The sequence below is a fragment of the Suncus etruscus genome, chromosome 8 (genome assembly GCF_024139225.1).
Source record: "Suncus etruscus isolate mSunEtr1 chromosome 8, mSunEtr1.pri.cur, whole genome shotgun sequence".
Lineage (NCBI taxonomy): Eukaryota > Metazoa > Chordata > Mammalia > Eulipotyphla > Soricidae > Suncus > Suncus etruscus.
Window position 1 is genome coordinate 14,077,832 of NC_064855.1, and position 18,793 is coordinate 14,096,624.

The 18,793-nt window shown below is 51.5% G+C and overlaps 1 protein-coding gene across 1 annotated transcript in view; it reads right to left on the reverse strand.

Moving 5' to 3' along the window:
• Window positions 1-15,521, reverse strand: part of POU2F3 (POU class 2 homeobox 3) — a 28,520-nt gene extending 12,999 nt beyond the window's left edge. Inside the window, exons 1-8 of the mRNA XM_049778385.1 lie at window positions 15,375-15,521; window positions 13,671-13,784; window positions 11,999-12,101; window positions 9,034-9,116; window positions 6,005-6,187; window positions 5,420-5,561; window positions 4,459-4,595; window positions 2,034-2,195 (exon numbers count right to left, since the gene is read on the reverse strand). Of these exons, the coding sequence (XP_049634342.1) occupies window positions 2,034-2,195; window positions 4,459-4,595; window positions 5,420-5,561; window positions 6,005-6,187; window positions 9,034-9,116; window positions 11,999-12,101; window positions 13,671-13,784; window positions 15,375-15,521 (1,071 nt within the window). The remainder of the gene's footprint in view (window positions 1-2,033; window positions 2,196-4,458; window positions 4,596-5,419; window positions 5,562-6,004; window positions 6,188-9,033; window positions 9,117-11,998; window positions 12,102-13,670; window positions 13,785-15,374) is intronic.
• Window positions 15,522-18,793: the final 3,272 nt, after the last annotated feature.

The window sequence follows — 18,793 nt, forward strand, 5'->3', positions numbered from 1 at the left end:
CTCCTGCCTAAAGCCCTTCAGGAACTCCCCACACCTTGGGGTCATAGAGCGAGGCACCCAAGCTTCAGACCAACATAGCCCTTGGCTCTTTCAACTGCATCAATCCACATCCTCCTTAGGACAGGTCCTTATGAACCACGCCCTCCTTCACAATCACCCACTCTTCCCAGACTCCACCCCACTTACCTGCCTCATTACTCCTTCCTATCCTTTCAGACTCAAGGAAAATATTAATGAGATCCCTGGAGGTGTCTACTCTAACCACCACTTCCCTAAGTTAGTCGCTCCACCCAAGTTCTAGAGAAATTAGCATGCTGTTTGCCTCCTGTTTATCTGTCTGGCTAGCTAGGTATCGAGGTTCTCCAAGACAGGGGATAAGCATTATATAGTTCTCCATCCCTTTTACTCTACACAAAGGCCAGAACATAGATGGTTGAATAATATTCAAGGGAAAAAAGGAATCTAGTATGGGGACCATAAAGGGGTATGGCTGCCCCCAGATGCTCACTGAACGTGCTGCATCCTTCAGAGCAGAAGTATTTGAGGAGGACACATATCCCCAAAGCCTCTTTACCTTCACCCCAAGAGATGGACAAGACATTTGCTCTGTCTACATGTCCAGCTCTTCCTGAACAACCAGCTCTTCTCTGCCCCAGCCTCTCCCCTGGAGGTAATGGCCGGAATCTTCACCATAACCGTCAGCCAGGCCCTTCCTCTGCAATGCCCAGGAGCCCATGCCAACTTCCTTGGCCATGTGCCAGCCACCCTCTTGGAGCTGTCCCTCCCTCCTTCCCATGGCCTTATCGCCCCAAACATGCCACAACACCTGCCAGGTACTGCCCAGGCCAAAACCCTTGCAGCCACCTTGGCTTCCTCTCTCGATGCTCCCTGTGTGAGCTGTTGGCTCCTGGTGTAGGAGACTCCAAATCTGACCTTGTGGGCTCCCTTCCTCTCTTTCTTTCACTACCCTCAGCCTCATGGCTTCTAGACAGACCACAGAAGGAGTCATTCCCCAGGTCTGCCAGCCTAGCCAGGCTGCAATTTAGAACCCTCCAGCTCAAAGGCAGGGACCCTCTGGGCAATGCCTCCCACTCCCTGGGGACAGGGGTCCTTTCCCTGCTCCTTCTCTGCTTTGACTTTACCTCTTCTGTCTTGTCCTATGATAACTTTCTCAATGCTCCTCAAATACACCATGTCTTTCCACTGGCAGGTGGATCCCTCTTTCTGGAACCTTCTTCCTCATTCCTTTCAGCACAAGGGCTTTGCTCAGATATTTTCTTCTCAATTTCTCTTGATTTTGTGTTTGTTTGGGAGCCATATCCAGCAATGCCCAGGGGTCACTCCTGGCTCTGCAGTTAGGAATTAATTACTCCTAGCAGGGCTCAGCGATGCTGGGGGATTGAACCCAGGCCAGCCACATAAAAGGCAAGTGCTTTATGTATTGCATTACTTTTGACATAAAGAGAAACTATTATCATCTTGCTCTAACCTCTGTCCCTTCTTCTAGTGGACATATTTTATTCTACTTTATTCTATTTCATAATACTTGAGGGGGTAGACCATACCCAGAAGTACTCTGAGTCTACACCTAGTTTTATGCTCAGGAATTGCTCCTGGTGGTACTTTGGGAAGACCCAGTATGGATGGAACTAGGGTTGGCTACATATAAGGCCTTCACCTCTATACTATCACTGGCCCCAAATGAATTATTGTCTTATTTTGTTTTGCTTGGGACTACACCTGGCAGTTCTCAGTGCTTACTTTTAGTTCAGCACTCAGGAATTACTCCTGACAGTGCTCAGGGAATCACATGGAATATCTGGGACCAAACTTAGGTTGGCTTGTGCAAGGCAAGTGCTTTACCTGCTGTACTATCTCTCTGGGCTCCCCAAATATATTTTATACTGTATCACTTTGCTTCATTATTGCTGCCTAACCCCTCACAGTCCCCCCTAATTTCCCCAGGATGAAAGGACATTTGGCTGCCCCTACAACAACACATCTTAGAATGCTGAGCACAGTTTGGCACTCACCAGCCGGGAGCCATAGATGGGAGACTTGAGGGGTGCAGCCACCGGGCAGTTGATCCGCTTCTCCTTCTGACGCCGGTTGCAGAACCAGACCCTCACCACCTCCTTCTCCATGGACAGCTGCTCTGCGATCAGAGAGATCTCCTCGGAGCTGGGCTTGGGGTTCTGCAAAGACCAAAGATGTGGGAGGTAGGGTGGCTCAAAAGTCAGGGACAGGGGTGAGCATTTCACATGGTCCCTCCAGCACAACCCTGGATGGCCCAGGTCATTCCCCTGTCCCATGCAGTACAGTGCCCAAAGAGTACTACATTGACAGGTCTTTGCATTGAACCATAGGTCAGCCAAAGAACTCTGGGAGGGTCTTCTGGGAGCAACCCCTTTCCAAAAAACCCAAAAACATTGGGGTCTAGAGCGATAGCACCGAGGGTAGGGTGCACATGATCAACCTGGGTTCAGTCCCTGGCATCCCATATGGTCCTCTAAGCCTAGCAGGAGTAATTTCTGAGCACAGAGCCAGTAGGAACCCTTGAGTGCCACTAAGCCCTGAGTGTGGCCCCCAAACCAAGCACACACACACAAATAAATAAACAAAAATCAGGCAAACAAAAAGAATTCAGGAAGGGGGGAGATATGCCAAAGATGCAGGATCAGAAGCTTTAGAATATGGGCCAGTGAGAAAGTACAGGGTAAGATTTTTACCATCCTTGCAATTAATGCTGACTGATGCTGGGTACCCTACATGGTCCTCTGAGCACAAAGCCAGGAGCAGCCCCTGAGCACTGCTGGATGTGATCCAGTAGTCACCCTGTCTCCCCCACCCTACCCCACAAAAAAAAACATTTTAGAATAGGATACACACTTTATGGCTTGCTCTGTTAGCCTGGGAAGAGAGAAAAACAATGCCTACTATGAGATCAGTGCAATAGTACAGTGGTGAACTCTCTGGCTTGCCACAAGGCTGACCCGGGTTCCATCCTAAGTATCACATAAAATTTCCTGAGCCTGTCAGGTGTGATTCTTGGCTCTACACTTAGAAATCGCTCCTGGCAGGCTGGGGGGACCATATGGGATGCTCAGATTCGAACCACCGTCCTTCTGCATGCAAGGCAAATGCCTTACCTCTATGCTATCTCTCTGGCCCCAGGTGTGATTCTTAAGCATAGAGCCAGGAGTAAGCCCTCAGCACACCCAGATGTGGTCCAAACACACACACACACACACACACACACACACACACACAGATGTGGTCCAAACACACACACACACACACACACACACACACACACACACACAGATGTGGTCCAAACACACACATACACACACAGTCTACTATATAGGATTATTGTGAAGGTTAAATTTTAAAAATGTGTGTACGGGGGCCAGAGCAATAGTACAGTGGTTAAGGCACTTATCTTGCATGTGGCCAACCCAAGTTCAATTTCTGAGCACTGCCAGGAGTAACTCCTGAGTGCAGGCAGAGCCAGAAGTAACCCCTGAGCACTAACTGGGTATATGTAGCCAACAAACAAACAAACAAAAAAACACCCCAAAGCAAAAACAAATGTGTGTAGAAACATAGATTTTTCTGGAAAAGTTCTGGAAAGAGGGACCTATTTATAGTCAAATGGAACAGGAAATCCCCAAACCTCTCCTTCCCCCAAGCCCTCTGGTACCTCCTCATAGTCTGCTACCCTTTTCATGCCCAAAACTAGGAAAGGAGGACCTGGCATGTGCCCCAGAGGGAAGGCACTTGCTTTCATGCATAGGGCCCTGCGTTTAATCCCAACACTGCAAATTAACCAGTGACAAAGCCCAGACATGTAGCCCCAGCGAAATAAGTTTCTAGGTCTATGCTTCTCACATGGACTTAGATGGCACCTTTTGCTGTGGCATCTTCCCTCATCCTGACATGCTCACCCAAGCTTTGCTCTCAGCCCCTTTTTCTTCCTCCTATTCTTTCTGTTAGGAAGCTAAAGTGGAAGGGAAGGCCCAGCCTAATCTCCCTCTCCACAGGACTTGGCTGCCTATCCTTATCTGGAGCCTCCAAGGCCTTCAACACTCCTTCCACTCTTCCTTGATCCCTCTGGTCCCAGGATTTTTCTTTAATTTAATTTAAATTTTTTTACTACAAATCTGGACATTGGTTTCATGTGATATGTGCAAGGCAGAAGAAAGAGTGCTAGACTTAGTGCTGTTCTAGCCTCAGTTTCCCTCCTGGGTCCAACATTTACCCTGGTGAGAGAAAACAGGAGGCCAACAAGGGAGGGGTGAGTGGAAGATGCTGTCCTTGAAATGTGGGGTGAAGGAGCCTTTTACCCAAACACCTGGCGGAGGGTCTGAAGCGACATTTCCTGGATTTGTTAGAAGGGTGGGTGCTAGTGGATCCCCCTTCCCTAGCCCCTGCTCCACCCCAAGCCTCAGTTCTTACATCTTGAAATCTCTTCTCCAGAGTCAGGCGGATGTTGGTCTCAATGCTGGTCCGCTTCTTCCGCTTCCTCCCGAACACCTCATTGAGGGAGGGGAAGGAGGTGGGGGAGCTGACTGAGGGGTCCGAGGGAGAAGACTCTGCGGGGTAGGGGAGAGGGACAGGACACTCAGGTCAGGCCATGTAAGTGCTGACATGTGCTCCTAAAGGTTTTCAGCACCTCCCCAGATCCCTGAAGCAGAGGAGGGTGTGTGAATGTGTGTCAGAACCGACCAGAAATGCTGCTTCTCACCTCAGGGCTGGGCCAAGGGGCCCCTGGATGCCCAGCACAGAGGATTCTGGGCTGCAGCACATGTAGGTGTGAGTGGGTGTGTGCAGAGCACCCAAAAGTAACATGGGGGCCAGAGCGATAGCACAGTGGGGAAGATGCTTGCCTCTTGGGTTCGATATTGGGTTTGATCCCTGGCATCCCATAAGGTCCCCAAGAGTCATTCCTGAGCACAGAGCTAGAAGTAATCTCTGAGCACTGCCAGATGTGGCCCCCAAAACAAAAGCAAAAGTGACTTGGGTATCTGTCTCTGTAGAGTTTGCATGCCCACACCCAGATCTTGGAGGGAAGATTTGGGGAGAAGGGAGAGGCCCCCCTTTTTATTTATTTCAAGGGAGGAGCAGTCTGATTCACAGTCAGGTTCAGGAATCAGGAAGGAACCTACATCCTGAAGGGGGTCACTCCAAGATGGAGGGAGGAAATCCTTCTCCAAACATCCTGAAACACCCCCCACCCCCATCCTGCTCCAGGCTCATTGGAGCTGCCCTGTCCTCCCATATTCCTGGGCAGAGTGTCCCTCTTCCCAGTCCACATGCCCTTCCACTCTGCTGGGGTCTTCCACCCCACGAGTCCAGCAGAATGTCCCCCACCCATCTCCATTGGAGTGGGGGGAAGGGCTGTCTTGGGGGGCCTCACCTGCATCGTTGAGCCACTTCTCCAACAGCGGTTTTAGCTTGCACATGTTCTTGAAGCTCAGATTAAGCGCCTCGAACCTCGAAATGGTCGTTTGGCTGAAGTCGTTGCCATAAAGCTTCCCCATGGCGAGCCCCACATCTCCCTGCAAGTGGCAATCAGGAGTTAGGAGTCAGGGCCTGCACAAGGTTACCCCTCCCAATTCTAGAGCCTTCCCATCTGCATAGAACCTTCTAGTAACCCCTCACTCCCAACACATTGACTGCTGGGTTCTCTCCCAGCCCCAGATCTCCTTTCCACCTCCTGAAGAGTTCTCAGTTTCCCTCCCAAGTCCCTGCAGTGGGGGAGCCAGAAGTCCAAAGGGGCTGGTCTCCCACACTTGTTTGTTTGTTTGTTTGATTTGGTTTTTGGATCACACCTAGTGGCGATGCGGAGTTATTCCTGGCTTTGCTAAGTTCAGAAATTACTTCTGGCAGGTTCAGAGGACCATATGGGACTTGAACCCGGGTCAGACACCTGCAAGGCAAATGCCCTCCCCCTGTGTTATGGCTCTAGCCTGTGGCAAGACAAAAAAAAATGAAGGCAAACCTGAGTGAACCCCAACTTGATGCGCCGCTGCTTGAAGGTCTTGGCGAACTTCTCCAGCTCCTCAAGGTCGTTGGGTTCATCTGTACCTCCGGAGCTGGGGAGGTGCTTGGGCACTGGGAGATGTTGGGGTGCTTCGAGATGGGGCTCTAAGGAGGATCCAGGCAGTCCTGGGCGCCCAACAGCCTGGGAGGGACACACACCAAGAGGACCATGAAGGGGGATGGATCACGAGTAGTACTGAGAAGCTAGTGGAGAGGCCCCGGGAGACACACACCACCACCCCCAACCAGCCTGTGGATTCTGAGTTTTCCAGCAAGGAGACATGGGGCTAATAACTGCTAAGAACAGGCCCACCTCTGGGCCCAGGCCCTGGCACTCTGGCTGCAACTGACTGACTCATGCCGGACTCAGATCACTTCCTCCTGGGCAGTTCCTGCCTTCCAAGGAGCCATCTGTGCTGGTTAGGCTGATACCCTCCACACCTCTCCCACTGGCTGGAGCAGCCGCCTCTGTTCTTTTCCTTGCAGCCAGGAATTAGGGTCCTGACCAGGCCCACAGAAAGTCCCCCAGGACACATGGTCTCATTTCTTAGAGAACTGCCCTATTGGCAATACAGATGGAACCCAGGGCTGCTCTTTTACTTGCTGAACCACTGTGGGGATTTTGAATGAAATGTTCCCAGTGCTAGTGAATACATTTCCAGCCTTGCCTGTCTTTCTTTAGTCAGCTCAAAGAGGACATGCCCTAACCCTCAGGGCCCAGGTGGTGCCCATCTGGGGACAGGAGGGGGCAGAACAGTGAAGACAGTGCTGATTCCACAGAAATGAGGGGCCCAGGCTTGGTTCCTCCTTCTCCCTTCCAATTTACTCCTTTTTCAAGAAAGGGGTTACTTTTATGATCTCTCCTCTTACTTTCCCTCCTCTCCTCCCCTTCACTTTTTTTCTCTCCCTCTCCACTCCCCTTCCCTCCTCCCTCATTTTTCTTTCCTTCTGTTTTTTGGGTGATGCTCAGGGCTTACTCCTGGCTTCCTCAGAGGTCACTTCTAGTAGTGTTCAGGAGACTATAGGGAGTTCAAACCAAGTTACTATAGTGTACAAGGCAAGTGCTTTCACCCTGCACTATCCCTCTGGCCCCACTCTCTTTGATTTGAGGGTGTCACAGTGGTATTTAGGGACTTCTCCTTGCTCAGTCCTCAGGTACCTCCTGGAGGTATATGGTATATACAAGGTACTGGAGGTTGAACTGGGGTCGACCTTGTGTGAGGCAAACAGCTTATGCCCTGCACTCTTTCTCTTTTATTTGTATTGTAAGATGCAGTGGAGCCCTTTCTCAAAAATGAAGGGTCTTTGGGGATAAAGGGATGTGAAATGATTACAGAGCTGCTCAAGCTTTGGGTGGGAAGTTCAGACCAAACCCTTGGTACCCCTTTGTTCTCAGAACTTCCATTAAGACTGAATTGCTCTGTGACCTCAAAAAGACTCAGCTCTCTGCTGGACCTTCTCTGTCCCCCTTCACGTCCAGTCACTTACCCAACTGCATTGACCCAATGTCTCCCCTTTAGATACCTCCCTCAATTCCTAGTCCCAAAATCTTGACTAATACTGGGAATGTCCCTCTAGCCCCACTTAGGTTGACAGAAGAAACTTCTGAACATGCCATCTCTGGTCTCTCCCTGCTCTGACACCATGAGGGGAGGGGAGGGATATAAAGGAAGAGGAAAGGATGGGATGGAGGGGAGAAAAGTAGAAAGGAGGGAAGAGAGGAAAGGGCGCTGTGCTCCCATCTAGCCACTAGGTGACGCCATCTACACTCCCAGATTCACCCCAGGCTCCTCTTGCCCAGTTCCAAAGAATGGGCTGGGGATCTCAGAGCAGAGAAGTAACAGTGGTATTCTGGACACCAGTCCACAGTCACATCTTGGTAAAGCCCTTGCATACGGCTGCACCAGGGTGGGGATACCCGGTGGGGAGGGCACAGGGGAAGGTTTGGTGACCACTGAGACAGCTTGGGCTGCTGGCACATTGCAGAGGAGGGGGCAATTCTGCTTCTCACTGGCATGTGGAGGCTGTATGACTCTGCCTTCTTGCCATACCCCCCCGAGTCCCCATTTCTCTTCACCTACTGATGAGGCCATTCTAAAGTAGTTGGTCCTCCTGAGGGAGCCCAGAGGAATGGCAGGAATGGTTAAAAGCAGTTCCCTAAAACCTTGGTCATGGTTCAATCCCTGGAATCCTTTATGTGACAGACTCAGACTTTGGTATTTTTGGGGGGCCCACACCTGGTGGTGCTCAGGACTTACTCTTGGCTCTGTGCTTAGTGACTCTTAGCAGGCTCAGAGGGCCATATGGGATGCCAGAGGTTGAACCTGGGTCAGTTACATGCAAGTCAAATACTTTCCCTGCTGTCCTATCACTCTGGGCCCAGAGACCCTCTCTTGGGCATTACAATTTTGGAACATCTGGCTGGTGGGTTTGCAAGCACCCAAACCAGGCTGATGTGGACTGGGCATCCCTGGGTATATATCTGAGCACCATAGGAAGGGCAGAAGTGCCAGGCCCCGAGCAGGGCCAGATGGTGGAGGCCTTTTCTTTTTTTTTTTTTTTTTTTTTTTTTGGTTTTTGGGCCACACCCGGTAACGCTCAGGGGTTACTCCTGGCTATGCGCTCAGAAGTCGCTCCTGGCTTGGGGGACCATATGGGACGCCGGGGGATCGAACCTCGGTCCGTCTCCTAGGCTAGCGCAGGTAAGGCAGGCACCTTACCTCCAGCGCCACCGCCCGGCCCGGTGGAGGCCTTTTCTAAAAATCTTTGCGTCTAGCTTTGGTTCCCCAGAGAGACTGGATCAGATGTGGCCCTGGCAGTGGTTTGAAATCCCTGTGAGTAAAATGCAGCTCCTCCTGACTGTTTCCTTCTGCCAGGGCCAGAGCTCGCAGGCAGAGAGAGGTGGGGGAACCCAGGAGGTTCCTGCAGGAAACAGAAAACAGGAAACAGGGCAGGCATACAGGTAAGGGGGAATGGGCGGCTGTTTACCTGTGACGCCAGACCAGGCCCTGCCTGTGGGAGGAGGAGATGATTTTGCTGCTGCGGGAAGGGAAGGAGGTTGGGCTGCAGACCTGAGGGGAGAGGAGAGGAACAAAGATATCAATGAATCCGGCCACCTAGAAAGACACTCTGCTGCCACCTGGGAACCATTAAAGGCGTCCCCACCCTTGCCACCTAATCAGGTCCCTCAACCCACCTCATGAGCCCTCCAGAGAGGCCTCCACGGGTACTGCCAGGCATTGCTACACTCAGGGTGGAGGTGAGCCAGACACAGGCAGTCCCCAAACCAGTCCTTCTGCTTGCCTGCCTGTCTGGAGAGGCACGAGGCTGAGCAGGGCTGGGACCATCTTCTAGGGCGCCAGGGGGCAGGCAGCACAGTGGGTGGGTAAGGACAAGGGGTGCTGGGGGCAGTGCTGAGGTTCCTGTCTGTCTGCAGAAGGAGCTAGAAGAACTCAGTAGCCCAACCAATGCTGCCCTACAAGTCCAGGAAGGTAGATGGGGTTAGAGAGCACCAAGGGACAGTGGTGGGCATTGGCCAGGGGAACCCAGGAGAGGCAGGACATGGTGTGCATGGGAGGAGGACAGAGTCCAGGCAAGGCCGGACTGCCAGCTGGAGGCACTTCCTCTTCTTCCTCTCCAGGAAAGCTCTTCATGAAGGCAATGGCCCCGCTGGGATGGGAGGGGAGATGTCAGGATCTCTCCCCTTCTCTAGAAAGATCCGTGGTCAGGAGTTCCTAGTCCCCTTGCATAACCAAGACCATCAAGCTTGTGTGTGTGTATGGGGGGGCTGTCTCCCTGTCATTCTGCCCCCTTTGGAATTCGGCTCCCCGGTTGCTTAATTGTGATTAAGGGGAGGCACCCCTACTGTGCTATCGCTCTCGTCTGTACTCTATGCTCAGATATTTCTGACTTTGAGCTTAGAAATTACTCTCAGCAGGTTCAGGGACCCATACGGGATGCCAGAGAACAAACCTGGGTTGGCCACATGCAAGGCAAAATGCCCTCCCCACTGTGTTATTGTTCTGGTCTACAAGAAGTTTCTTTAAGGGAGCCTATCAGTACTGGAAGCCAGGAAGTGGGGTTACTGGATATGACTGAATTCTGAGACAGGACTGAGGGGCCCCGAAGTGTTACTTGAAGTGACTCTCAATGACCTGTGAAGCCATTTTATAACTTTTTTGAAAGAGGAAGTGGAAGCGCAGAGGTTAGGTACATTTCCCAAGGATGCAGAGTTTATATATATATATTATACACACATATATATGTATGTGTGTATATGTATATGTATATATTTGATCGATGAGATGTTTTATTTGTTGTTTCAGAGCCACACCTGGTGATCCTTAGGGGTTACTACTGGCTCTGTACACAAGAATTACTACTGGCAGTATTCAGGGGACCATACAGGATGCCAAGGATTGAACTTGGGTTAGCTGCATGCAAGGCAAATGCCTTCCTTGATGTACTATCATTCTGGCTCCCAAAATTGGACTCTAGTTTTTCTTTATTTGGGGGGAGAAGTTAGTATACTTTGTGGTGCTCTGAGTTTACTCCTGGTTCTATCCTTGGGAATCACTCCTACAGGTACTCAGGAGTGCCAGGGGTCAAGCTAGAATTGACTACATGCAAGGTAGTCAATCCCTTTACTCCCTCCATCCATGCCCTTTAGTTTGTTTTGGTTTAGGGGGCATGCCTGGCAGAGCTCAGGGGGTTATTTCTGGCTCTGTGCTTAGTAATGATCCCTGGTGGTGCTTGGGGACCTTTTGCATTGCCAGGGATCAAACTGGGGGTGGGAGGGGGACATATGCAAAGCCTAACTCCATCTCTGCAGTTCCCCGACTCCAAATTTTGAACTGCTGTTTTGCTGTTGTTTTTGCTTTGCCAGATCTCGTTATGTGCCTGGATGGTTTTCATCTCCCTAACCGGGCTTCCAAACGGAAGTGAAATTAGCTCTTATCCATCCTGTCTTACTCCAATAATCCAAGACACGCTATTTAGCCAAAACAAATACGTCAAGGTTCAAGTACTCCTGGCTGCCATCATGCAGTTCTCAGACACCGTGTAGGTGATGGGTAGTCATGGAGGCAGAGACACCTTCTATTGGGAGCCTTGTTCTTACAAGACCCAGACTTGGGCTCCTGGAAGGAATCAAGGGAAGGGACTGGCCCTTCCTGTCACCTCCAGCTGGACTGGGTGGAGGTAGAAGAGAGGAGAGCATGCGGGGTAGTCCCGGGACAGATTTCACAGAGAAGCTGGGGCTTCCTAGCTGTCACCAGAACCATCCCACAAGCACCTGCGACATGGGTATTATTTCAAACGCCCCCAAAAATCACTCAGCAGGTCTCCTGGCCTTTGGAGTGCAGAAAACGCTGGTTTTGCGCTTTAGACCAGCCAAAAGGAAGGAACCATCTGTTTCCTTTGGAGGCCCATGGAAATCTTCAGGGGCCAGAAAATTCTTATTTTTTTAAGCAATTGATTGATTGATTAGCTTTTTGGCTACACTCAGGGGTTACTCCTGGCTCTGCGCTCAGAAATCGCCCCTGGTAGGCACTGGAGGGGGGGGGGGGGGCAGAGAATTCTGCAATACCGCCGAGAGCCTGTGGGTGGCAGTGCTGCGCCGGCCGCCGGCTCCTGTCCTGGTTGCAGACACAGATAGATGGAGCAAAGATTTCCCAGGAATTGGCTTTTCTGTCCCTCCTGCCTCAAGGGGACTGCGCCTTCCCAGGAAGCCCCCGCCCCCGCCCCACTTCCTGCCTTGGTGCACCTTCAGTCTCAGTTCTTCTTAGTAGAACTGAGGAGACGAGGTGGGGCATGCAAGGCCCGGAGGAGTGATGCCAGGGCCCTTCCCCAGTACCCAGGGCCACTAACTAGTCTTGAGAGTATAGGGTGGAGCTACTCTCCCCAACCCCCAAGTCTGCTGCCCAGCTCTGTGTGGACCCTCCTTGGTTCTTACCTTGCTGCCCAGGCTGGCTCTGAGAGAGCAAGAATTGGGAAACCGACTGTAGGTGGCTGGGGACCAGCATGAGCTGCTGGATAGGCCTCAGGGAGGTCATATCCTGCGGGGAGACAGGGGGCTCAGAGACAGGCAGGTGCAGTTGACCCCATTGGCGCCCGCCCCCAGCCTCTGTGCACCCCAGAGTAACTGTTCCACCAACACCATGTCCTAGGAGCAACCCAGTGGGAGCAGCCTTGCTCTTTCTCGGGGCTGAGCCTTGCTCTTTCTTTTTCTTCCTTTTCTGGCTTTTGGACCACACCCAACAGTGCTCAGGGGTGTCTCCTGACTCTGCACTCAGAAATCACTCCTGGCAGTAGGGGACCATATGAGATGTCTGGGATCAAATCTGGGTTGGCCACATGTGATGCAAATTTCCTCCCTGTGGTGCTATCACTCCAGCCCCTGTTCTTTATTTAAAAAACAAAAAACAAAAAAACTTTGGATTTGGGACACACCTGCTGATACTCAGGGCTTATTCCTGGCTTTGCATGAGGAATTGCTCCTGGTGGTGTTTGAGGGACCTTGTGGGATGCTGAGGAATCGAACCTGACCTGGGTCGGCTGTTCGAAAGGAAAGCACCCTCTCTGCTGAACCATCTTTACGGCCCCACCACATGATGTCTTATGTGTGTGTCCGAGCACACATGAATGTGCATAAATATGTGACTATGTGTGAGCCTAGGTGAGGGTGCATTTGGGTCTATTTGAGTATAAGCATGGATAGGTGTGCAAGTTTGGACACATATGTGAGTGTTTAAGCATAGGAAAGATTTCATGTATGTGAGTGTACATATAAATGAGTTTGTGGGTATCCATGGTATCCATGCAATTGTGTGAATATGTGTGTGCGCATATGACTGTGCATGTGGTGCTCTTGTGTTTGTGTGTGTTTGTGTATGTGTGTGTGTGTGTTCCCAGATTGCCTGTTTAAGCTAACAACCACATCTTGGTGAGCTTCTCATTCTCAGTCACACAATCGGATTTAGCTCCTAGTCCACTGGCTCTTTCCGTAACCCCAGGAAGGGAACTGCCCAGCCTAAGGTCCAGGGCTGGGTGCTGTAATTAGGTCTGGACCTCAAGAGAAGACTGGGTGTGCCCAAGGGTTGCCTGGCGCTGCAGAGTCTGCATGCAGCATGGCCCTACGTGTGCCCCTCACTCTGGTTCATCAGGGCCCCTCCACTTGCAGAGTGACGAAGACAGATAGATACATATGGGCCCTTCTCCCCATGACCCACACTAAGGAGACTATATCCTCCCACTTTGTAGTACTTGCCCACCCCCTGCTTCCAGAGGACCCTGCGCTCCCCCTCTTATCTGCTGTGGAAAAAGAGAGGACCCAGGGAACAGAAGACTAGGACAGGGGAAGTAACGGGGCCCCTAGACCCATCTCTAGATCTATTGGGCATCATCTTTGTCTCCTTTTCCTCCACCTCCCCTCCATACCCCAGCCTGACTTCACCTTGAGGAAGGCTGCTTTGGGGCCCCAGCCTGGTTCAACCCTCCTTCCCATGCCCCTCTCCCCATGATTCTGGCAGGAATCATGTGGATTCCAGGAGTGCCGAGTGTTGGCAATAAGCATAAAGCGCTCACAGCCTCGGGATGGGCAGGTCCCCGCTCAAGCAGGCATTTACCCCAGACATCTGGTTTCCTGACATCACACCAGGTCCCTGTGCCAGGTGGCATGGCCGGTGGTGAGGTGAGGTGAGAGCCTGATGCAGAGAGTCACTCAGGTCCTCAGTTTTAATCTGTAAGGGGAGGCAGACAGCGTACATCAGGGGACAGACGTGGTGGCCGAGAAGCAGAGAGCACTGTGGGTGCTCAGAAGTGTCCATTTGCAAGGTGGATGTTGGCTTGGACATACCCTTCCTGAGCCCCAATACCTTTCTGGGGCACCTCAGGTGGTACTCATGTCCTCAAAACCCCAAACTTTCCATTTCTGAGCACACATCAGCATTTGCTCTGAGATGAGGGACATCCTAAATGGTACTGAAGGAGGATACACCCCACACTGCTGGGTGGGTGGGAGGGTCTACACTTGAGCCTTGGGGTATTTGGGGGCCATAAGGGGCAACACTTCATAGTATTTGCAATTCTCTATGTTTTTAGAGACTAGACTTGGGCCTTGTACCTACCATGCATAGGCTCCAGCCCTCAGAGCCATATCTTTGGCCCCTAAATAATATTTTCAAGATTTTCTACCTCACTAAGGTAAAGGTGGCAAAAGCAAAAGGGAGGGAGGGCAGGAGGGTGGGAGCGAGGGAGGGAGAACAGGAGGAAGGGAGGAGGAGGAGGGATGAAAGAAAGTGGGGGAGAAAGCCTCCAGCCTCAGGGGTTGCCTCAGCCTCCAAGGTGGGTTTTAGTCCTACTACATCCCTCATCTCCCCCAGAGCAATTTTGCAGCATTCAGGCATCTCCTGGGGGCACAGGAAATCACTGCATCTAAACCATACCTGAAAAGACACCAGGGAACCCCAATGGGGGGCCTGGGTCAGAGAAAACCTGGCTACACTGGGAATATCACTGGGAATATCACAAATACCCAGGATATATATGTGCTTTGCCCAAGTTAACCACTCATGCTGGGGGTGGAGGGATAGGATAAGGATTAAGACACTGTTTTGGGGGCCGGAGCGATAGTGCAGGAGTATGGCATTTGCCTTGCACATGGCTGACCCAGGACAAACCTGGATTCTCCCATATGGTCTCCCAAAGCCAGGAGCAATTTCTGAGCACATAGTCAGAAGTAATCCCCGAGCATCACCAGGTGTGTCGCCCAAAAAAAAAAAAAACAAAAAACAAATAAACATGCAAAAAAAGACACTGGCCTTTCATGCAGGCAACCCCATTCAATCTCTAGCATCATATGGTGCCCTGAGGGGGAGTAGCCCCTAAGGACCACCTGGTATGGTTCTAACCCAACCAACCTTAAAAAAAAAAAAGCCAATTGGAGGTGGGGGAGAGAGCAATAGCACAGTGGGGAGAGCATTTATGCCTTGCACATAGCCAGCCTGGGTTCAATTCCCAGCACTCCATATGGTCCCCTGAGCCCTCCAGGAGTAACTGCTGAGTGAGATCCTGACTACAACCAGATCTGGCCTCAAAACAAAAGTAAATCAGGGCCGGAGAGATAGCATGGAGGTAAGGCATTTGCTTTGCATGCAGAAGGACGGTGATTCGAATCCCGACATCCCATATGGTCCCACGAGCCTGCCAGGAGCAATTTCTGAGTGTAGAGCCAGGAGTAACCCCTGAGTGCTGCCGGGTGTGACCCCCCCCCCAAAAAAAACCCAAAAGTTAATCAAATAAATAAGGTTCAGACCCAAACTATAAAAGACCTTAAGCTCCACAGGAAAGGGGGCTCTCTGCCTGGAGAGCTGGAAGATTCTCTCTGGCTTTGGAGATAGAGGAAGAAGCTGGTAGCCAAGAGAGGGGCTGGTGTGGATGAATTGATTCCGAGCTGAAAAGCTGAAAGATGAAGGCATCTTCTCACAATATCCAGCAGGGCATAGCCATGATGCTGGATGGGCTTGGGTGGACTCTAGTCCCTCTTTTTTTGGGGGGGTCACACCCGGTGGTTCTCAGGGGTTACTCCTGCTGTCTGCTCAGAAATAGCTCCTGGTAGGCACGGGGGACCATATGGGACACCAGGGATTCGAACCAACCACCTTTGGTCCTGGATCGGCTGCTTGCAAGGCAAACACCACTGTGCTATCTCTCCGGGCTCATAGTTCCTCTTGAATGTCTCTAGAGTTGCCTGTTCCCTTCCTTGCCCTCCTGAAATGGGACTGGGCGAGGCTGAGCCACTGTCTTGGGCCCAGGCAAGGCAGGGGTCACCCAAAGGGACATGGACACACAGAAATGAGAGGAGACTGCCCTCAAAGGGTCCCCACAAATCCTTCCCACCCTGTCTCACTTGCCAGGACTCCTTGGGGCTGCAGGGAGAGAACAGAGAGAGCAAGCAGGGATACCCAGAGGAACACATTCAGCTGGACCTTCTGCAGAGTCAAAGAGTAGGGTCTTGAGAACCAAGCCCCCATGGGCACCTATTCAGTGCTTCCCACCCAGACTCAGTTGGCATGGGTCTTGGAAGAAACTCTGCCAACCTTTCCCAGAAATGAATCTCCCTAGCCTGAATCCCAGCAAACAGCTGTGAGTCGATTCACCAAGATGATAGCAAGAACTTCTAGAGGACCAGCACCGATGCCAATCTCAGAGCTGGCTCGGGGAGGAGGGGTAACAAGGATTTAGGGGCAGCCACCCCCGTCTCCAGGGCACCTTTTACCAGGGTGGGGGGTGTGGTAGTAGAAGGGATGGATGGGCAGGCAGGAAGGGGGTACAGAGGGAGGTGAAATCACCCTAGTAGATCCACCCCAGGCTGCTTGGCCAGGCTCCAGCCACGACTGGAGGTTCCTTTATAGACTCATTATGCGCAATGGGAGATAAGCAGAGGCAGCTATGACAGGGCTTGAAAACATGCGCTGGCCTCTAAGCTAGCGCTATCTGTTAGAATCACTGCCAGGTCTTCCTGCAACACTTAATTTCAGAAACCAGCGCCATCATGAAAGAAAACGCGCCCTTTCATCTGCTTCCTGGATCAATGGCCCTCCCTACTCTCTGGGGGGTGGAGGGCAATGTTGACCCCCTACTCTGAAGAAAAATGGCCTCCTGGTTTGTGGCTGCCTGGCATTCTCATGTGCCGCCGGGATGAGCCCCGATTTTGCCAATCTTTGACTTTTTAAAAAATTTATAATTTGGGGCACAGCAAGAAAGGCATTTGCCTTGCACGCAACTGACTTAGGTTCGATCTCCGACATCCTATGTGGTCCCCAACCACTGCCAGGAATGTAATTTTTCTTTTTTTTTTTTTTTTTTTGTTTATTTTGGGGGAGTCATACCCAGCAGAGCTGAGGGGTTACTCGTGGCTCTACGCTCAGAAATCTCTCCTGGCAGGCTCGGGGGGCCATATGGGATACTGGGATTTGAACCATCGTCCTTCTGCATGCAAGTCAAACACCCTACCTCCATGCTATCTCTCTGGCCCCCAGGAATGTAATTTCTGAGTGCAGAGCCAGAATTAATGTCTGAGCACTGCCAGTTGTGAACTCTCCAAAAATTTATTATCCCGCATTCCCTGGGTATGAGGTGTTGGCAATCAACACCCCATCTACTCAGCTCCTCTAAAGACAAATTCTTTTGTTTCTTTGTTTTGGGACCACACTCAGCAGTGCTCAGGACTACACTCAAGAATCACTTCCTATGGTATGCTGGGGATCAAACCCTGTCGCTGCATGCAAAGCAAGAGCTCTCTCTGCTGTGTCCCGCAAAAGACAATTTTTAACTGAGGGCAGGAAAGGGGTCTCAGGAGAATCCTTTGATCAGGAGTGGGCCAGCTTGGGGCCAGACCTCTGCCCTCAGTGCTCTCTCCCTAGAGTGCAGACTCGGGTGGCTAAGAGACAGCAGCAGGCATGAAGAAATAGAGTTCTTTCCGGATCCAAAATCCCTCTCCCAGCTGTCTAATGGGAAAGATTGGAGCCCAGCCAGGCAACTGGGTGTTGGCCGTGGCTGAGGAAGATGAGATACAGAGAGACTTCTGTCTGATCCTCATTGACTTCTAATGTAAGAACCTGGGGCGAATTGGACCCGGCCCCAATTTCTCCCGTACTTGTGAAAACCCAACCACAGCCCCAGCCGGCCTGGATCAGGGCCGACCCACGCCAGCATCCCTTCAAGGTGCTTCTCACGCAAACAGAATTTCCGCAGGCCCTGTTGGGGGATGGAGGGCTGGACCCTGAGTTGGAAATGGAGTTGGGGAGAGTCACTGCAGAGGACCCACCCCCAAGCGCTCCCTTGCTTGTCCCCTCTGGCTCCCCGCTGAGGAACTCCTCCCCACCCACTGGGCTGTGCAAAGGTGCTACATGGAGTTTTGGGCAGTGACCAGAGAGGTGAAGAGGTATCAAGGGAGATTATCTTTCTAATCCCTCTGAACTCCCTGACATCGCCTCTGCTAGAAAGGCATGTGTTGGAAGGGCACAGGGCCCTGGTGGGAGGCTAGAGCCTTTCCAACCAGACCCGCTTTCCCTCTAGGAGCCCAATCTGGGTCTTCTCTTCCTATCTTAGATACCCTGAGAGCTGGGAAAGGAATTCATGCTAGCAGAGTCCTGTCACTGGGTCCTGGTTCTTTTGTTCTCCAAATATCTTACAAGGCTGCACATCTCCTACCTCAGGTGAGGATATGAAGAGAGAAAAGGCGGTGTACCAAGATGCATAACTGAAACCACCCTTGCAGACCCACTGTTTGGAGTACATAGGCTCAGTGGGGCTGGAGGTCACCTCTGGTGCCCGCCCGACCCTCACCAGACCCTTTTCTATGGTCGTCTCCAGCACTAATGAACATATCAGGGACAATGCAAGCCATCAAAGGTGTTATCCTAGTTGCCTAACTCGTTTGTGGAAAGTGTTTCATAAACATTTCACAAGAAGGAGCATTTCAAAGCATGGACATCTCCCAACCTGCCTTCAATTACAGGCAAGAGCTTTTTGAATTTTTTTCTCTCCCCACCACCCCCTCCGCTGCTATCTAGCACTGGGGAAGTTTCTGTTTTGTAACTGATGTCTAAAGGGTTCGCAAATATGTTGCTTATGAAAATATCCTAAAATACATTCCCAGGGGCTGGTGGGTAGGTCAGCTCAGGTTAGTGAGGTTGAGAAGTCCCCCCCCCAAGATAGTTCAGCTTCATCTTTATTCCCAGGGGGG